A 17,949-nucleotide genomic window follows, 5' to 3' on the forward strand; every position below is an offset into this window, starting at 1 on the left:
TTCCCGTGTGTTGAGGTATTCCTCTGGAACCTAGTAACCAATGTTCTAGTCAGTAAAGCTTCTGCTATTATGTGAGCCTGGGTTTTACTTTTCTCCAGCAGTTTCATTCTTGAAGTATAAATTTTAGGTAGCTTGAAAAGTATCATTTGGGACCATAGTTGGTGGCCTTGCCTTGTATACAGTGGCTGCATGCTCTAGAAAATTCTTGCAGCAGAGCCATTTTAGACTGCGTAGAGGGTGGTGCCAGCCCAGTAGTAATGTCTGGATTAGTGGCAATTACATTCATTAGAAGATTGTTGTACAGGTAAGGAATAAAATTCTATATCATCCAACACAAATAGTAAGTCTAAAGATGACTGAGAAATTTTGGTAGAAAGTAATTCAGTTCTAGTGCTTTCCCTAGCACCGCCACCACAAACACATGCACAAAAATCAGTGTCTACAAATAGTAGTAGTAGTAATTGGGACTTGGCCCTGTCTGTATGCAGCAGTAAAATAGTCTATTGCTATTTATTGTAGTTTTATCATAAGTTGTGGGAAAAACAAATTCTTACAGTTTAAAGGAATATACATACATAATATTGGTTTAGAGAGCAAGGAGGGTAATGAGGTATGAAGAATCTATAAATTTTCTTCTTTCTCTTGTTGAAATGAAAAAAAATCAACCTATGCTATTTTTTCTTTCATATAAAAGAGGGGAAAAGTTCAGGTAGCAGTTTAAATAAGCCTCAAAACTTGGCAGGCAATTCAGTCCAGTTTTAATAGACTGAGGCATGTACATGAAATGGGTGGTTCTGTACATCCTGAAAATGTGTAGTGCTGAATATCTGCAGTATAATAGCATTTTTGTTTTCAGTGCAGTGAGTCACTGTTTTTACTGGATAATGAAATTACTAGCCATTCCAAGAGGATACTTTTTTATGGACAATTTGTAGGCTGTGCACTTTCAGTAAAATTTTCAAGCTCTAAACATTCCTACAGGTAATTAACTGCATCAAGGTGTTATTTAAATAAAAATTACTGCAAACAAACGTCAGTTATTGTACCTGGACTAATGCTGTACACACACAGTAATAGAAAATATATTTTATCTTTCTTAGTTTTGAACTTGCACAGCCAGTGACCCACTGTGACTTGAGTGTAGCCAGTACTGTAGCTGTTATGAAAGGTATTTTACCTTAAAATTCAAATTAACAGAGAGCTTTCCCACCCCCCATTTCTATCCCATCTTTCCTACAAACAAGTTACAATCTCCTAATGTTGTGCAACAAGCTCATTGTTTCCACTGGGAATAGGAGGGAACTGACTAAAATGTGTACAAAATTTCTGGACTTGGCTTTATGATGAACTTGAACATTCTTGGTATGAAAGTTTATCCAAATTTTACAAATACATTGGTCTAGTGTGACTTTTTAAAAATCAAGAAGAAAGGAGTACTTCAATAGCATGAAAGAGCACATGAGTCAGTTCTAAGGTCTCCCTTGTGAGTATTCAGTAATGCACCAAAGAAAGAAGCAAGTAACAGTGCTCCCATAGCTCTGAAACAATTGGTTAAGAGGGTGAGCCATAGACTCAGTGAGGAAAACTGGAAAACCACCTGTATTTAGATCCTATGGAAACTTAAAAACCCTCCTGCAGAGACCAGCAGCAAGGAAGTCAGGAAACTGCATGCTCTTGAACCCTCTTTCTTTCCTCCCCGTAAATTGATGGATTTGGATCTAGCTTTCAAGATGTAAGACAAAAATTCAAAGTAGAAGAAAAAGGCTGAGCCATTGCCACCCACTCATACTCAATTTTGCTGATAATTTCATTAAATAAGTCTCTGGAATTTTAGATGTTGGTTGTGTGCCAATTATTGGGTCCATTACAAACAAAACTATTTTCTAGTACTAAAATGTACTCTAACTCCAGTACTCATTATAAAATAGCTGAACAGTTTAACAAAATCCAAAACAGCTATACACACTCCTTTTTATTCATGCATGCTTTGTGCATTTCCTCGCCACACACAAACTCACAGGGTCAGATACCTTTACACCCTTGACTAATATGTTACTCTGTGAACAATCCCACTGAAATCAGTGGAGTTGCTCTGGAGTATGATGCCTGCTTAACATGAGTAAAGATATCAGAATCTGTCCCAATGTAATATGGAGTCTGATTTTAGTATGCCCAAGATCAACTGTGTGGTATTTCCACCACTAGCACTTCTCCATAGGCACAAACAATAGTGAGGGCAAAAGAGCAAGAAAACTGCTCCTTTATTTGCATCTGGCACTCCTTTTCCCCCCCCCCCCCCTCTTTCCCCCGCCCTCCCCCCCCCCCCCCGCCCAATTTTCATAGAAAAACTACATAAGGCTCTGAATTCCAATAGTGTTTTGCTAGTTCCTGTCAGAACCAGGAAGTCCAGAGGTCCACACAAAAATAAACTGAAAGTTGTGCGTTATCTGAACTTTTTAAAATGCCCAAAAATGTTCTGTTTAGAGTGGGTTGCTTTTTATTTTACCAGCATCAGTTGTGCAAACCCACTATTTTTCCCAGTGTCCATATTTATATTCTATAATATTCTGCACCCTGCTATAATCCGATCCCATTTAGAGAGAGAAAATTCATTTTATTACTCCCAAGGAGAGAACAGCCCTTGAACCCAAGGAGCTCTTACACTCCTATGGCAATTACATGATTGGGTTAAGCCAAACAAGTAGAATTTGGCTGCTAGTTCTTTTGGGTATATTACAGAATGATAAATCATAAATATGACTATTAAATGATGTTATCAGCACTAATTTTGTCCACAAATTGGTTCTAAAGTCTAATCTGACTAACACGCTTACTTTGCGTGGGAAAAAAATCATTAACTGTTGATATTAAGGCAAAGTGTTGGACAAAAAATTATGAAAATTCCTAAAATAACATCTCTAATTAGATGTCCTGCCTTCCCAGTTTAAATTCTAAATTTTCAGTGTGTATATTCTGAAATTTCTCCTCTCTTTAGATTGAAAATTTTCTTAGCGGTTGTACTAGACTGAGCTTTGAGACTTCTAAAATGTGCACATCTTGACTGATGATTTTGTTTGACGATGACTGAGCTCGTTATTTAAGGGTATGCAGTTCTGTAAGTTCAAAGCTCAGCCTAAGTGATTACATTAATGTATGAGTTAAAGCAGAGTGGGTGAATCAGTTTTCAAAACCATTCCTCAACCTTTTTTTAAAAAGTAGAAAAAGTTTTACATTGAAAAACAATCAACTTTTAATCCAAATGTTCACAATTGTGATTATTTTCACTTGTGACAGCATCACTTAAAATCTCCAAACTAGTGAATCCATACATGTCCTTCAGATGATATACTATAACTGTGGTACAGAAAACAAATGTAAAACTATCCATGCAGGGCTTGTGTACACCTACACAGAGGGTATTTTCTTGTGATCCCCCATTCACCTCTTTTTCTCCATAACGATTGTGAACAATGGAACATGCTTAATAAAAAAAACCAGTGCCCGAATAAAGAAAAAGTTCTTTTAAAATTATACATTTTCTCTGTATGTTCCATACTTCCTGTTTTTTTCTGGGACTGGACATAGTCAAATACTACAAGACAGGCTGTTTCTGTGGGTTTTTCCAGCCCAGCTGAAACCAGGAAGTAGTGGAGGCCTCAAGAGCTTGATTTTGTGAGGTTTCCAAACCAAAGAGGTTTGGGTAAGTTCAGATAAGACTTGGATAAGCATCCAGACTTTTGGAGGCTTAACAGAAATGACAGATCTTTGAGGTTTGTCCATTACTAGTTTTTATATAGAATGGAGAACAATGGTCTGAACTGATTTTGAAATGCTGGGTTAACACACATCTTACCAACCCATCAGAGAGAGACTAGGAAAGGGTTTTTTAAAAGAATTGCTGTCTAAAATCACATTGAAGTAACAAGTACCTTATAACTTTCTTTGTTGACTCCATTTTAACTCTTAATTTGAATAGTGTCAGAGGAGTTGAAAATTCTTTTGTTTCAAAAGAAAAGTTTGTCATGATAATGAGTGTGTAGACACTGCCATCTTCTGGCACAATCGATGATACACAGAGGTTGTTTTATTAATGCCTGTACTAAAGACAGATTGGGAAGTATTAACACATACATGAACCTTTAAAACAAGTTATCCTTTTAATTTAAATTTTCAATAGGAATGTGATCAAGTTCATATAGATGATGTTTCTTCTGATGACAATGGGCAAGACCTAAGGTAAGATATACTCTTTTTCAAAATTTTATTTTTTGCAAAGATTAAAAAAGTTCATTTTACAGGAATAAATTGTATTTATTTTTAATATATTTTGGGTGTTTGCAGTACCTACAGTTTTGCAACTGATGGCTTCCATGCAGCTGCAAGTAGTGCAAACCTTTGTCTGCCAACAGGTGTAAGAGGAGGGGTTGACTGGATGAGGAAGCTGGCTTTCCGTTACAGAAGAGTAAAAGAATTGTATAATACTTACAAGAACAACATAGGAGGTAAGGTTAGGATAAGTTAAAATATTATCAAGTTACATTTGAAGAAGTTACTTATGGTTATGGTAATTAAGTAATGCTACCTTACAATACCCTTGGAAACTCCACAGTGGAATTAGTGCTATTAAAATTTAATATAAATGACCAGTCCAGTGTTGTGAAAGAGACCCTGCCATTAAGAGTGACTGCTAGAATTTTGCTTCTAGAGGACGAAGGAGGAGACCTTGGAGAATTGTGGTAGCAGCACAGTTAGAGTGAAATTCTGGCCCAATTGACGTCAATGGCAAAATTCCAGTTGAGTTCATTGGGGCCAGAATTTCATCCTTCAGACACAATTACACAATTCCCACTGATTTACTGGCTGTTCCAACTACTTACAATGTTTTTTAGGAGAGAAGTCAGGTGTCCTGCTTCCTCCCCTCTGGTGCCTTCATACTGAGTCTGACTGGCCTATTCCCCCATCCTGCTCTTTTGGTGGGCTGGGTGGTAGCCACACTCTCTTCCAAATCCCATTGGAGAAGTCCACTGGCAGCCAGCCAGGTCAGTCCACTGCATGCTGCAGCTTTGAAGCTAGAAAAGCTCTTATAGTCCTGCTGCTGTGCCCTTTCATAAACTCTGTAGCAGACCGCCCAGACTCCCACCACCGGAGGTAACGGTCTTAGTAGGAAACCTCTGATTTCTCACAAGATGATGGCTTCACTACTATCATTTACACACTTAGGCATCCAAGTGCCAGTAATAGCAGCAGTGTTGAAAGAGTTTTTGAGTTCTACTGCTGCAAAAGAAGGCTGAATGAACCCAGAAGATTCCTCCTGTAAGATTTAGAGGGCCAGCCAGTCCCACTCTGAAGAGCCCAGAGGGATACAGATCAATCATCCACCCCAAGAAGACATGGTCTTCTCTCCCTTCCCCTGTTCCAAACACGAATGGGAGAGCCCAGGCCTGTGCGATGTTGAGGGTCCCAATGAAGCTCTCGACTATTGTAACAGGACTGACTTCATCTGAGGCTCATTTAGAGAGGAACCTAAACTCAAAACTCACCTGTGAACAAAAATATGTAGGTTTGGCACTGCTTTAGAACCAAGTCCCACTGTCAGAAATGGGAATCATGAGTTAGGTTGATGTGGACAGTGAGTTTTAGTCACCATAGTAAACATTTAACTGAGACTTGGACTGACTTGTATCTTTGCATTTTTATTAGCGAAGAGTATTTACTTACAGGAAAATGAAGCATAAGAGCATTGTAGGTGGTGACTGTTGCATGTCTTATGACCAAGCCACTTAAAATACCTGAGAAGTTAATGATACCTCAAGAAATTGTGCTGTCCAGAGTGTCATATTACCATTATGAAATAGAATTTTTATACATTAAAAATACAGGAAACAAACTGACCTACAGATTTACTGGACATTCATACAAAAGCTCCTAATGTGTCGAGAATTCTCAAGGTGCTATATTCCATTAAAAAAAAAAAAGTTTGGGTTACTGAGCCACTGTGCAAGAACCTAAAGTAAACAGGATGGTTGTAATAGAAGGTATCAGTATGAGGGTGGAGTCCATATACCTAGTATGTATTTTTCTTTTCCCACCACAAACAATTTATGCTTTATTGATTATTTAATGTATTCCACCATTTGTGGCCAATTCACACATGCATCCTGCTCCCTCCAACTTCTGTAACATTATTTTTGTAACATTGTGGTCTTGTTGACAGAAAAACAGAAAACTTGACTAAGTTATGATCAGTTTTTCAAAAGTGTTCTGCCAGTCACATCTAAGGGGTCTACAAAAAGGTTGGAGGGAGGCTTTTATAGTTTGTGAGACATGATTAAAGGAAGGATGACATAAAATCTACAAATACTTCATGGCTGCAACAGCTTCAGATACCAAGGTTGGATAGAAATTATTTAGGGTCCATAACTAGAAGTAATGACATAACTGAGGCTGCATTTCAGTAGGATGTATGATATTAGACTGTGGGTAGTCTTGCAACAGAAGTGGAGGTAGTCTAATTGCTTTAGGGAAAGCACTAGAAAATGTACCATAGGGAAGAAACACACACACACACACACACACCTGGGTATCTAAGCTGGTTATTAATGAGAGCTCAGGTGTCTTTCAAACAAAATTATTTAAGTCCTAGGATCTTAAACATCCACATTACAATAGTGTGGAGAAGTAAAACCCCAATCCAGTCATCACTGAAGTCAATGGGAGTCTATCCATTGACTTCAATGGATGTATTTTATCAAGCCTTAAAAGCAGAATTCAAAATAGAATAAATTACTGCAAAATCTGCATGTTCCAGCTAAAGCACAGTTTAATTTGTTTGTTTTTCCTTACTCATTTATATATAAGGTCTCCTTGGCCCTGCTAAAAGAGATGCGTGGCTGCAGTTAAGAGCAGAGATTGAAGCTCTGACCGACTCCTGGTTGACAAATGCACTTAAATCATTATCAATTATTAGCACTAGGTATGTACTTGCATATATTGTAAAAACATTAATATTAATTCATTTTATATTAAAAATACAAGTACCACAGCAGAATAGCCTTCATAAGTAACAAGCTAGTGAATCTGTGAAGTGAAGTGGTGAAACTGCTAAGTTAACAGATTTCAGTTCTTTAAGTGTACATTAAAGGGATACTTACAGTTAATGCAAGCCTAAAATGGACACTTCACCTTTAAATTAATTCAAAATCTTTCTCTCGTGTTTCTGCATAGTGTCTGCCTGTAGAGGTATCTGAGCACTGCACTACATTAGAGCACAAAAGCCCAGAACTCAAAGGTCTCTGTCCATTCCTGCAGACTTAATTATTATGACTCTGGGGGTACGTCTACACTGCAGTGTGAGCCCAGGGTTCAAACTCGGGCGCATACCTAAATCCCCTTCCAGCAACACACAAATTGCTCTGACCCAGGGGCTTAGGGCACCATAGGGGTAGAAGGTCCAAGCCTGCATCAAGCCAGGACCGAGTGTTCAAGCCCTATTGCTTGCAGTGTAGACACAGCCACTAGACTCATGCTCTGGGAGTCCGCCCATAGTGTCCCACAGGCTGACTTTGTGTTCTGTAGACAGTCAAGTTTTCACACCCTAAACAATGAACAAAAGGCTAAAGCAGCCACATTTTGGGAGAGCTCTAGGAAGTCTGGGATATGGGTGGTTGTACTCAGGCTGCATAATGTGATGTAGACACTGGAGCCACAGATTGGGACTGAAGGTTCAACAGTTCCTAATCTGGGATTACAAATGAGTGTAGACACTCAAGCCCTAGGTTAACAAATCCAGGATCTGCTAATTCATGTGCTATTAACCCTGGGTTTACATTGAAATATAAACATACCCTGAGTGGATGTGCAGGATTTTTAGAGCAACTATCTGTTTAACCAAAATAATTAAAACCCAGCACTCCCTCCCCTAAGAAATAATTGCTGGTTCTTCAACAATGATATTCAGAGAGCAGTACCTGTTCCCTCTGAGCTAATCAATACTGCAAGTGCAAAACGATAGTAATGAACAACATGGAGCCACATTGTCTTCTATTTCAAGAGTAACATGGGTGAGAGATGAATCAGTGTTAAGGGAAAAGAACAAAACGAACAACTATTTTAAACATCTACATGTTTTTAACAAACAGCAGCTAAACTGGAAATCTATTTTAGCAGTATCTAATGAAAAAAATAAAAGTACAAATTTATGCATGTGTTTGATATCATACTTACTTCTAAAAATATTATCCACACAGTATTCAAAAAATTGCATTGTCATTTAAGCAATAATGGATTGTTGGAAAATTGTTACCGATTAAATAAAGGCCAGTCAGATGTTTAAATAATTGTCAAGTACACCTCTACCTCGATATAATGCTGTCCTTGGGAGCCAAAAAAAATCTTACCACGTTGTAGGTGAAACTGTGTTATATCGAACTTGCTTTGATCCGCTGGAGTGCGCAGCCCCCTCCCCTCTTCCCGGAGCACTGCTTTACTGCATTATATCCGGGTAGAGGTGTATTTCATGAGTACTGTACATTTATCAATCCTCACAATATCTCTGAGGTAGATGTGTATTAGCTCCATTTTACTGAGGCGGAAGCTGAGACATAATGAGATTACTTCACTTGCCAAAGGTCACATGTTAAAACTGTTGAAGAGCCAGGATTAGAACCCACAAGTTCCTGGTCCTAGCCCCATGTTAACACCAGTAGGCTGCACTAGTGTTCAAGCCCTTCCTCCTCTGACCTTGTAATAGCGTTAAATTCCATTTCTGGTTGTATAGTTGCTGCCATCTGAACTCCTCAAAGCCCCAGACTGAAGTGACATAAAAACCTAATCAGTGATGAAACTGGGAAGTTTTTACTCTCCCCTCTACTTGAAAAGATTGCTCTTTCCACCCTTGAAATACTAGGAAGGTGATGTTCAGTTCTGAGGCCACCATTAATTTATAATTCTTGGGTGAGAAAATATGTATTTTTTTATTGTCCCAGTCCTTCCCTTTAAGGCAGTAATGACAAGTCATTTTTCCCCTCCTAACTCTCTTTCATCTGATTGTTCATTAGTCACCAGTAATTGCCAATTTGAGAGTGCTGTTTTGGCAACATTTTTAAAAGCAACTAGTGATTTGAGATCTCCGTTTTTGAGCATTTATTTTGACATCTTAAAGGGAGCCCAGTTTTCACAGCACTGCAGGCCTATGCACTTGCCCAAAACAGAAAAGCCTTCCGCCGAAGGATAAGATTTTTAATAAAACGGTTCTCAAGGCTGGTTAAGTGATAGTAATGCATTTGGATTGACAGTTAATGTCAGGAAATCCTGAATGCCATCCTCAGCGGCCAATTTTATTTAGCAAAATATTAACTGTATAATTTTTTGAATGATGTACCATTATTCAGATTCAACAACTATTTCTCTCCCTTTAGGAGTAACTGTGTAAATGTTTTGGTAACAACCACCCAACTTATCCCAGCACTTGCAAAAGTCCTGTTGTATAGTTTAGGAGGTGCTTTTCCTATTGAAAATATTTACAGTGCAACCAAAATAGGTAAGAAAATTACTCTTTAGTCCTCAAAGACTGCATTTGCTTTATCATATAAAAATATTTTTTTCCTTTTATTAGTTATGGATAGATTCAAAACCACTTATCTGATAGTATAAATATTTAGGTAGAAAATGAATTGTGCATTGCCTCAGTTTAAGATTTATTGACTGTTTAAAAATTTAAAACATTTATGTTTGCTATGAGTACTTCTAATCCCAGTATTTGTCACATTTATATATAGACTATGTACCATCTAAATATATAACTCTGTCACAGGGTGACACTGGCACTTATACAGGGAGCAGGACAAGTGCACCTGATCAGTATGCTCCAATTAAGAGGGCACCTGGGTGTAGAGCAGAAAATAGAGCCAGTGAGAGAGAGAGACTGGTGAATCAGAGCAGCCTGTGTGGGAATCAGGAACAGGTGAGAGCTACCAGGGACCATGGGACTGTGGAAGGTTCCTAGAAAGAAGCGGAAGGTGGTTCCTGGAGGGGAAGGCTAAAGCAAGAAGAGTGCCTAGAGGGATTTGTTGGCTGACTTCCCCAAGCTTGGGGAAGCTTGGGTCAGAGGGTAGGAAGAGCCTGAGGGACACAGGCAGGGCTGAAGACAGGGGAGCAATGGAGGGGCTTACCTGCTGACATCTCTAATGCTGGAGGGCTAGATGCAGGGGAACTGAGAGAGGGCATCTCGGGGGGTTCCCATTAGGAAGAGCAGGATTATTCTTCAGGTGGAAGGGCTGTGCGTCCTGGTACAAGGACAAGGGATGACCAAGAGTCCAGGCAAGGTTGAAGAAGCCAGTACGTTGTGTGTTTCATCAAACAACAAGATGTCTTGAGTTTTCATGACTGCTTGCACTTGGGTGAGAAATGAACTACATGTTCGGGACTTCTGTTTTGGACCATTTGCACAAGGTTTTATAATAAACCAGCCCCAAGAAGGATATTTATTATAGCAAGAGAACCTGAAGAAGAGTTACTGGGGACTTTGGAAGGGGGAACTGAGGCAGACATGCCTGTCATGCCATGGCCTGCCACAAGAGGGAACTCTAGGAGAGTCGTCCCTCTTACATTCTCCCTACTGAATTTCATCTTTTATATGTTAGATATATGTTATATAATTCCAGTGAATTCTATGAACCAGCATTATATGAGAGGCCCAGCTAATTTGTTTTATAAACTAAGATCTTCATTTCATACACAGCAATTTCAGGCATCCAATACCCTTCAGGTCTGTTAAGTAACTTATAAATAACTTCTTGTAATATACAGTGACAAATTATACTCTTGAAAATGGCAATCTACAAAATAAAATTTAGGCTTGGATTTTCAAAGGTACCTCTAAGACTCCTTTGAAAATGCAAACTCTAGTGCATACAGAGTGATTCTAGAATATGGGGAAGAGTGAAGGTTTCCAGCTGATGAAAGGTTGTATTAAGAATTCTTAAATGATTGTGACATTTAGGTCACAGGACAACCCAAGTTTCTATTGAAAATCTATGGAGAATTTCCTTTAGAATATAATATGGCCTCACTTTTGACTCCTGATGGTTTCAGAAGAACTTACATCTGAACATTGGAAATCATAGATCAAATCCAATTGTGAATTGGGGGAAATCACCATTCTGGTGACTTTTAAACAGCTAATAATTTGCAAGAGTTCATATCTGACCATTCATCCATTCCAAATTTTAACGAAGATTGATTGTTAAAATTCTATCAGACTTCATTGGCAAAGCGTCCTGAATATATTTGTTTTTAGAGTACCATTTTTTAAATGTGCCTTTCAGCAACACAAAGAACAACAGATATTTTGATAACTTAATTAGCAACATCATTCCATAATGAGAGGATGCATGAAATCATTTAAAAACTCTCAAAGAATTAAGTATATCAAATAGCCTAAATGCCATTAAACTGCCAATTTAATAGATATATTTATAGCAACCTGCACATTTTAGTCTGAGTGCAATTTGCACACTAGTCTACAGTAAGGAGTAGCACCATTTGCCGCAGGAAAATAGAATTCTTGCCTGGCATGCAGGGAAATAGTGCCCACTGCTACATCCCTTCTGGGGATGAAATGTACACCACTCCCCTCTCCCCACATCCTTTCAGGTGGGTTGTGCTGCCAGGGTTGTACAAAAGGAGTGGTCCCTGCACTCTGAGCATAGTGTCTGTACTTGGAGCTGGCCCTTAAACTCACTACAATCTGGTCCTCATTCAGCAGTTCCAAAACACAATATTTTCCTAATTAGAAGCCTCCTTTCTTGTCATTGGCTGAGCTGGCTTAATCCAGTCTTGCAAAATGGCACATGTTTCAGGGGCAACTTTCTGCCTCATTTCATTCTTCTCCCTAGGTTTGAGTGCCCATCATCCCATAATGACAGCTCTTCCCCGTGCAGTAAATGCATTTTAAATGAAACTGCTACTGTCCTTGCGGGGGGGGGGGGGGGGATTAAAATAATCTGCAAGTATTGAAATTCAATTTTATGTTTTTACAATAGAAGTAATAGCATCCTTCTGTTACAGCCAAAATCTCTACCTCAGGTTAGGAATGAGATCTAATATCAGATAAATCTGCTTAGTCTGACAAAGGAATTCAACTGCTTTTTGGCTGGTTGCATCTGTGAAACAAGCCAAAAGCTGGGAGCTATGAAAAAATGCACACTTTAATAGGATTCACTTAACCCTTTGTAAAGCTTCAAGATAACTCACATGATGGCTTGAATAAGTAGTGTGTTGTTTTTCAGGCAAAGAAAGCTGTTTTGAGCGTATAGTGTCCAGATTTGGCACTAACATAACTTATGTTGTGATTGGAGATGGACGAGATGAGGAGCATGCAGCTAACCAGGTAACTTCACTCTGAACTCTTATCTCATTTATCTTCCAGGAAAAGAAAGTTGCTTTGAACGAATAATGCAAAGGTTTGGCAGAAAAGTAGTATATGTTGTAATTGGGGATGGTGTAGAAGAAGAACAGGCAGCAAAAAAGGTAACCTGTCTCATGAAATGTTGGTGTGATACATAGATACTAATGCAAGCCTGTTTCATTTCTACTAGTGTTGCACAATGGCAGATAAGTTGAATATTCAGAGGCACCAAGAGCATGATAAGGCCTACACTTACATTAAAATAAACCATTTGGATTCTAGCATTTGCTTTATGACAATCTGGGTAAGAAATATACCCCCAAAAAATTAAATGAATGTTAATGGGGAGAAAAAAAGCAAATGAACCCTAAGATATAAACAGAAGTAATAAAGCAAGAGGGGTTTTGGTTAAAACAACACGTGGAAATTAGAGCAAGAGCTATTGGAGAGAATGCAGAAAACCAGCAAAAATATTGTGCCAAAGTTCTTCTATCGTGAAGAGAAAAAAAAACACCTTTAGAATATACTAGGAGAAACATGATTGATTTTAAAACATAGTTTGTTTCAGTAAACACTTCTGCAAAAGGAAGACACAAATGTACAGTTTCTTCAAAGTAAAAAAATGTTTATTTTCTGCACAGTTTTCTCAAAGACAAAATTTGTAAGTGTGATGTATAAGCAAATATTTGAAAACAGAACAAGTTGGAAATCTTTCAGAAGTCAAACGCATTCCACTAACTCCCAGTAATGTAGAAAATGTAATGTACTCTGAATGTTGTGCTCCTTGCCTCCTGAATTATGACCAGAAATACCAAGAATTAGCACTAAGGATAGCAAAACTTAAATCTTTCTAGTATTTTGATGGGTCCTATGTGTTGTTTTGACATTTACGCTGTAGTGGAAACAAAATCAAAATGCTCATTCCAAATGGTTGCTTATAGAGGTGCAGTACTGGTGATGGGTCTGTGCTGAACACAGGTGGTTGGTTTTGGCAGTTTTCAGTTGGCATGCTTCTCTCTAACTATAGCTGTACTTGCATGAATAGATATGGTTTACAGAGGAATAGATGAACACAGCAGTTTACAAATAGATCTGAACTGAGCAAAATAAAGGTTCTTACCTAGTTCCAGGGAGCTAGTCAGCTAGAGGAGTGTCCAGCAGCAGCCTTCGAAGAGTGATCTGGCATGAGTAGATCTGTAATCCGCTATACTGCATCTACCAGCAGACATTGATGTTTCCTGCAGCATCAGTCATCTTTATTTAAATCCGTGTTTTGAAAGTTTCTCTCCAGAAGAGTTTTCCCCCAGCTGGACCAAAAAAAAGATACTTGTCTGTGTCGCAAAATGTTATATATGAGCCTTTCCTTAATGACTGTCCTATAACCCTTTAAATGAGAATTGAACCTTTCTAATGGTAATAAATGAGTATAAATAGTGATCATCCTTTTTCTAATAAATTTTATAGTAGCAAATGAGCAAGCTCCCCTGGCCAAATGAAGGGAGTTGCATTCAGTGAGTTTTGGGCTATTTCCAGTGTGAATAGTAAAACAGACTATCTGATTATTTCCTCCTAGTTCTAAGAATTAAGCTCAGATCTATTTTGGTCTGATTTTTGTCAGTATTTTACTAACAAACATCAGGCTGCAAACATAACATTACAAATATATTGTTATGAGCTTAACTGTACTTATTTGCTGTGTGCCTTCTGCTGTAGACAAGGTGTTCATTTTTTCTCACTTTTTCCCCCTAACAAATGCAGCACAACATGCCTTTCTGGAGGATATCAAGTCATTCGGACCTCTTGGCTCTACATCAAGCACTGGAACTAGAGTATTTGTAACTGTGTTCTATAGTTGGCGATCCTTTTTTATATTTCAAGTACACTGAATTTTTATGTGTGATTCGATGCCTCTGGCTTAACACATATGAATTGTCTTAAGAAGGGAAGAAATATTTGGAATGAAAATTCCACAATGAAGAATTCAGATTGCTGAATGGAGTTAAAATGTTAGTGCTACATAAGGAAGCTCTATGGTCTTATATATGCAACATTTCTAACGAATAAAAACCTATGGAGGTTGCTGGTACACACCAAATGAGCCCTAACGGGAGCGAACAAAGGACTCATAATGGCAAAGCACCAACATGCGTTTTCTGACCGACAAGGTGGTGGTCAACAACATTCCTCAATATGGGGTATACTCTCAGCACTGAGGTTTGAACCAGACTTTAGCCTACCTAACCCAGAAAATCTGAATTGGAATGCACTCAGACTGTATAATGACAATCCTGTCTAGACCTGTAATTTGTGTAAATTATTGATGAAAATAATTTACTGTGACTTTATTAGCAGCTGATTTTTGGAAGTGGATGCAATTTTTCTTTTTTTGGAGGGGTGGGGAAGGGTTATATAATATTGTCTCTTTTATAAGTTTGGCAAACAGAATGTGCATAATGATGTGTTGTGCCTTAAAGACAAGACCGTGTTTGTGTGTTACAATGTAATTTTGGTTAAAAACTATGTAGATAAACAAAAAAAGTCGACATATTTTGACATGACCAAATTTCAAATTCAAGTAATCAAAGAGCAGGGCTGCATCAAAAGCATTTAAGTATTTGTTTCAGTAAGAAAAAATAAAGGAAAGTTTGTGGTTTTTATTTGGTTTCTGAATAGTTCCACTGAGGCAAGTTAAGAGGCTTTTGGGAGGCTGAAATAATATTGGGGACCGTTACCTTCAAAGCTAAAGCAATTGCTTAACATCTTGAACATCCTTTCTTCATTCTCACATGAGAAAACTAAGAGCCATATTCATTAATTACTTACAGGCTACAGAAAAACCTGCATAGGGAGCATCTACCATTTAAACAAAACCAAATTAAGTCTCTTCCATTTCCCTCTTTCCCTGGTTAGGAATGGCATTGGGGGGGGTCATATTCCACACTGTAGTCCTACCACCCCACATCTGATTTCAGTGTCATGAAGCAACTGGAAGTGTTAATAACTTTTGTTTATTGTGGAGGATGGAAATTGCTCTTCCTTGATACTGTACACCCACTTGTTCTGACTGTATAGAGAACTTGTCATGATAGGATGTGAAATGCAGATGCCAGGGACACCTATGTAAGGACAGTACTCAATAATGATATGCAGTCCTCCTGGTCTTTACTGTGAAACCAACCTATTTCTATTCAGGAGTTGCTTATAGGGAAATTACTTGTTGCTTATTTAAACTACATTGACCATGTCAAAGTCAGGTCTTCGGGTGAAATCCTGGCCCCATTGAAGTCAATGGCAAAACTCTTTTATAACTAAGTAAAAAGAAATTCCTTTGCCTCCATTGGAATTTTGTACGCAAGTCATTCAGACAACAGGCTGGTATGCTACTGCCACAAGTTTTAAATGTGGTCTTGCCACACATTAAATTATTATATACCTCCAATTACAGAAGAAATGTGGGGGGGGGGGGGAAGATTCCTTTTTCCCCTCTTGAAAGAGGCCTATGGCTGGGAATTATTTACAGATAGTTTATTCTTACAGTATGGTACCTGATCAAATTTGGCCTAAAAATAAAATTTGATGTAAAGCGGTTAAAATTTTAAGTTTCCATTTTTTTTATTACAGTGAAAATTAAGTGAAGCAATTTTAAATATACTGAAAGACTTAAATATACTAATGTCTTCAAAATCATTTTAATATGTGCTTTTAAAAAGGAACATGGCAGCTATAGTAACATGTAGTCCACAGCCTGCCATCTATTTAAAAAAAAATTAATGTCATGGAAGTTATGCATATGCTCCTATGGGAGGGTATGGCTCAGAGTGATATAAAATTTTGTCAAGTATCAGAGGGGTAGCCCTGTTAGTCTGAATCTGTAAAAAGCAACAGAGGGTCCTGTGGCACCTTTAAGACTAACATAATTTTGGTACGTTTTTGTACAGCATCTAGCACAGTGAAGCCATGATAATATTGGGACTTCTATGCATTAGCTTCATACTATTAATAATAATTCACAAAACCTTACAGCACCTCACCACTTAAGGGTTTAGCCCTAAGCCATTTACACTTCACACACAATACCAAAGCTCTTTCCAGAATTCCAGATGCACAGATATACTCTACTTAAGGAAAAAGTAACACAGGTGGTATCTTTAAATACAGTCTCATAGCATATTCTTACTTCGATAAGGCTGCCTGCATGACAACTAGAGGCATGAATAACCAAGGCAGATATTTTACTCAAATTGGACAGTTCCAAATCGATATGGTTGGACTTAAGTAAGCTTTGGTCATTTGGACTTTGAGTGCATTTTAATTCAATGTATATAATACAATAATAACTGCCTCCCTTCAATCCCTACCCCCAAAATGAATACAATGTTATGTTTGCAAATACTATGTGCAATTAAAATATAGATTATTGTGCCTTTTGCAGTTACTGTAGCAATCTAAAGTGAGTACAGTACTTGAACATTAGGCACTTTTAATACTGCACTTGCAAGATATAAATACAGTGCAATTTCAATCACAGAGTAAGCAATATCTGAAATATAAGGGGTAAGTTAGTACAGTTCAGTATAAAAAAAGTAAAGTGAAATCTAGAAGCAAAGCTCTGTCTTAGAAACATTTGTTGATTGTGCACAAAGATATAGGTGATGGCTGACTCCCAGAATTGGATTTTATTAGTATCCAGTATAAGCAGCAATATATGCACCAAAAACATGTTCCAGTCTAAGCACTGACACAGGAGATCTGCCCATATCAAAATCCTGGATCCAAACACACCTGAACATTCGGGGGGAGGCGGGGTTTGAAATCCAAATCCCAAATTTAAGTGTGTGTGGATTTGACCCTTGCCAGGAAGACTACATTTTAGCGGTGAACTTGGATCCAGCTCCAGGGTTTTAGTTAGGAGCCAGCTCTACCTTATACCAAGCACATGCTTTAAATGAATATGGTATTTAGTATCTCTAAAGAGGAATTTTTTAAGTGGCATGAGCCAAAATTGTGTTACGACTCCCAGCAATAGCAGCATTTTGGAAATTTAATTGAAGCCAAGTGTCTGTCATGTATTAGCAAGTTCTAGTTTATTGGGGCCTACCTAATTTAAGATAATGTAAATTAATATTAAAAGCTTGTAAAATATATGTACATCTTTACTACTTCTCAATAAATACATTTGGAACTGTTGTCATTTTCTGCACTATACTGCCCTGGAAGATTTCTGGTTTGTGTTTGAAACCCTCATTACACAGAAGTCTCTTCTAAGGGCAGGGTCTCAATCACTACAGCTTATCTGTTTTCTTAATATGAATTCCTGATTCATTTATTTATTACCTGTAACATTTTTATGCTCCTGTCTTTTCTACGTGCAAATGCATCAAAACTTGGGTTGTTTTACACAGGAGACAGTTTGAACGACTGAAGAATTAACAGGTAATCTGGTCAACAGTTCAGCCCTCATGTGAGTTCCCCTTATGGCAGTATCTTTGTTGCTATTGCTTCATGGCCCCCTGTAGCTCAGAAGTAGTGATCCTGAGCTGGAG

At 38.0% G+C, this 17,949-nt stretch overlaps 1 protein-coding gene across 32 annotated transcripts in view; it reads left to right on the plus strand.

The window, feature by feature from the left end:
* The window catches only part of EYA4 (EYA transcriptional coactivator and phosphatase 4), a 228,788-nt gene extending 211,195 nt beyond the window's left edge, over positions 1 to 17,593 (plus strand). For 19 of the 32 annotated variants that reach the window (XM_024113356.3, XM_024113337.3, XM_024113349.3 and 16 more), the window contains 6 exons: positions 4,178 to 4,236; positions 4,342 to 4,502; positions 6,859 to 6,973; positions 9,417 to 9,538; positions 12,428 to 12,528; positions 14,165 to 17,593. In XM_024113356.3, the coding sequence (XP_023969124.1) occupies positions 4,178 to 4,236; positions 4,342 to 4,502; positions 6,859 to 6,973; positions 9,417 to 9,538; positions 12,428 to 12,528; positions 14,165 to 14,245 (639 nt within the window). In that variant the 3' untranslated portion in view covers positions 14,246 to 17,593. Of the gene's footprint in view, positions 1 to 4,177; positions 4,237 to 4,341; positions 4,503 to 6,858; positions 6,974 to 9,416; positions 9,539 to 12,287; positions 12,529 to 14,164 lie in introns of all 32 variants that reach the window. The other 13 variants (XM_024113338.3, XM_024113350.3, XM_024113368.3 and 10 more) reach the window with 2 other exon arrangements.
* The last annotated feature ends 356 nt before the right edge of the window (positions 17,594 to 17,949 follow it).

This window comes from Chrysemys picta, chromosome 3 (genome assembly GCF_011386835.1).
Source record: "Chrysemys picta bellii isolate R12L10 chromosome 3, ASM1138683v2, whole genome shotgun sequence".
Classification (NCBI taxonomy): Eukaryota; Metazoa; Chordata; order Testudines; family Emydidae; genus Chrysemys; species Chrysemys picta.